The sequence below is a fragment of the Gossypium hirsutum genome, chromosome A02 (genome assembly GCF_007990345.1).
Source record: "Gossypium hirsutum isolate 1008001.06 chromosome A02, Gossypium_hirsutum_v2.1, whole genome shotgun sequence".
NCBI lineage: Eukaryota > Viridiplantae > Streptophyta > Magnoliopsida > Malvales > Malvaceae > Gossypium > Gossypium hirsutum.
In genome coordinates, this window is record NC_053425.1 from 74,760,446 (window position 1) to 74,763,261 (window position 2,816).

A 2,816-nucleotide genomic window follows, 5' to 3' on the forward strand; every position below is an offset into this window, starting at 1 on the left:
TGCAAAAAAAACCAAGCACATGTTTTGGTACAGCTACAGCTACAACATAATCTCCCTATTGAAAATCCAACTAAACTTGACCCCATGAGGCCCAATCTTCTTAGCCCTGTCTTCAGCTCTCTCCTGCAACTTCCTAATCCTCGGCGCTAACCCACATACAAAATCCTGGGCTCTCCTACCTTCCCCCGTCAACCCCTCCATTTTCTCCAAACCCCACCGTTCTATCAACGCCTCCAATATATCTGCATAATCATCCGCCGTGTACACTCCCAACCGCTGCGCCACCGCCGAGAAGTGCTCAAACAGCCTTGGGTCTTCCCCGTCATACATCAAATGTGCAGGCATTGTTATCTTTTTCTTCATCATATCCGCGATCGCTAGCATTGCTCCCGTTGGGTCTACTTGGAGTAGCTTCTCAATGATCTTTGAGTAGGCTAGCTCATGCCGCTTCTCGTCTGCTGCGATGGTGCCGCAGATGCGTGCCAGGACTGGGTCCCCACCTTCCTTGGCTAACCGTGCCGTGTTGCCGTGGGACACGGACGTGGCTCGCTCCTGGAATGAAGTGTACACGAAACCCAAGTATGGGTTGTTTTCGGTTCCAGGATCCTGTCAAACCAAAACAAATGTATGGATGTCACATTCGTTACTTTTTCTCACTTACAATTCATCAAACATCTGTGCTTCTTGATTAGTAGCATTAGGGTATTTGAGTGCAAATTGTGGTGTTTTCAGATTCATTTCTTTATTGAAGATTAAATGGTGAATATCCTGAAATTGCAATGCAGTGTACCAATTAATTTGCATAATAACATTGCCAATACTCCAAGAATGATTCAGAACAGATGAATTTAATCTAAAACGTGTATGAAGATTGAAATTATTGAAAAAGAAACTCACCATGCCAGATCCAATCAGATACTGCACAGTCCTCTCGATCATAAGCATATCAACCCTCCCAGACAAATACAAGAAAGTCTTCAATAAATCCCCATGCCTGTTTTCCTCAGCAGTCCAAGCCCGAGTCCAAATTGCCCAGGGGCTGGAGCTAGCCCCAGTGTCATCCCTCACCCCATCAAGTGTATTGATCATGGTCTGGTACGTTGGCAAGGCTTCCTCCGTAATCATATCCCCCACCAACACCACGAAATACTCGTCCGGCAGATCCGCAGTGCGTTGTCTCAGGGCCTTCACTTGCTCGTTGAACTCTCCCAACGGCAATGCAGGGTCAGGTAAGAATGTCTGGGGTTGCCAACACTCTTTCACAGGTTTGAGCAGCGGTAACACATTTTGGGTAGCCCAGGTTTCTAGTGACTTGAAAATCTCTTGCTTTTCAGGTGGCATTGAGTGGGTTTTTTGAGGTTTTGGTGGAGCTGCCGCCACGGCAGAGATAGGGGAGAATCTGACGGTGGAGTTTGGTGGAGGGATGTGGCGGCAGTGGACACCTGGGATCCTCCAAGGCAGAGTTTTGGTAGAGACTAGGCTGTGTGTGAATTGCATGGTGGCAGTGTAGTTGAGTCAGTGTCTCAAGAATTTTTGCTACTATGGCTAGCAATACTGCAATATTATATATAGATCTGAAGAAAGAATATTTGACCCAGTCCTTTACTTTAATTGCAGTGGTGCCATTTAGGACTTCATTTTCATCAGTTTGTGAAAATGATTTTTCTTTTAAAAAAAAAATGGTTTAGATTAAAGTAGATTTAGCAACTTTGTGGAATTTAGGGTATGTTTTGTTGCTTAAGGAATTCGTTTCAAATAAGAGTAGATGACCAAATTTTCATCATTCTGATTTTTATTTTTTTTACAATTATTTTGTTATAGGAACCATTAATTACTTGTGAGAAAAGATTATCTCTTTTTTTATTTTTTATTTACTTCAACAGAGAGAGAAAAGGGTATGATAGTAAACTAGGAAAAAGAAAGGAAAGGAAGGTGGGGAGGGTGGAGAAATTAAAAACAAGGGGTGCGCTGCAGTGGTTTTTTGTGGAGAAGGGGAGGGGATGCGTTAGTAAACGTAAAATATTTCTGTGGGTTGTAAATACCGAAGTTTGGAGAGTTTGGTGGGCTGTGTTTTTGAAAAAGCTAAAATTAATTGACAGCCGATGCCATTTGTCATTTATTTGTTTTTTTAAATACTAAAGCCAAATGCCGATCCAATCTCGATTTTAAAGTGCTCTGATTTTGTGGTCAAAACGTAACTCAGCTCTCTTTGCTTCTATTTTATTCTTTCATTTCCTCCTAAATCTCATACCACCAAATATATATAATATTATATTAAAGTGGATGAAAAAAGATTATTAAATTAAGGGCAAATTTTAAAATAGTCCATTTTGTTTGCCTCATGTTTCATTTTAGTCACTTATGTTTGAAATGTTACATTTTAGTCACTTATATTATCGTGTTGTAACATTTTAGTCACTGAGCAATTAATTGTCGTCAACAGTGTAATGGTAAGCTAATGTGGCACGTTAAATCATCATTTCAAATGAAAATTTTAGGTTAAATTATACAATTGTTCTCTATATTTTTTTCATTTTGAGTAATTGAATTTTTTTCTTTTATATTCTTTTAAATTTTCTTTTTTTTTCATTCTCTTTTGTGTCTTTTCCTCCCTTCTCCATTTCTTTTAATATAATTTTTCTATGTTTTTAATTTGTTAGAACTAGTCTCTATAATTTTATTTTTTTTTGAATAATTTAAATTTATTATTTTTATTATTATTATTTTCCTTTTCTTCTTCCCCTTTATTTTTCTCTCTTTTTATATTCTTCACTACAAAAATATAATCTTTTCCCACCAAATAAACCAAGTCATTG

The 2,816-nt window shown here is 38.6% G+C and overlaps 1 protein-coding gene across 1 annotated transcript; it reads right to left on the reverse strand.

The window, feature by feature from the left end:
* Positions 1–1,640, reverse strand: LOC107933439 (stearoyl-[acyl-carrier-protein] 9-desaturase 6, chloroplastic). The gene is made up of 2 exons (XM_041082530.1): positions 898–1,640; positions 1–606 (listed from the first exon to the last, which is right to left on the reverse strand). The coding sequence occupies exons 1-2, from the start codon at positions 1,495–1,497 to the stop codon at positions 40–42; spliced, it is 1,167 nt and encodes a 388-aa protein (XP_040938464.1). The 5' UTR covers positions 1,498–1,640; the 3' UTR covers positions 1–39.
* Between the last annotated feature and the right edge of the window lie 1,176 nt (positions 1,641–2,816).

Coding starts and splice junctions, on each gene's coding strand:
- LOC107933439 (XM_041082530.1), bottom strand. CDS start 1,497: ATGCAATTCACACACAGCCTAGTCTCTACCAAAACTCTGCCTTGGAGG. Junction 607..897: donor ATCTGATTGGATCTGGCATG/GTGAGTTTCTTT, acceptor TTGGTTTGACAG/GATCCTGGAACCGAAAACAA.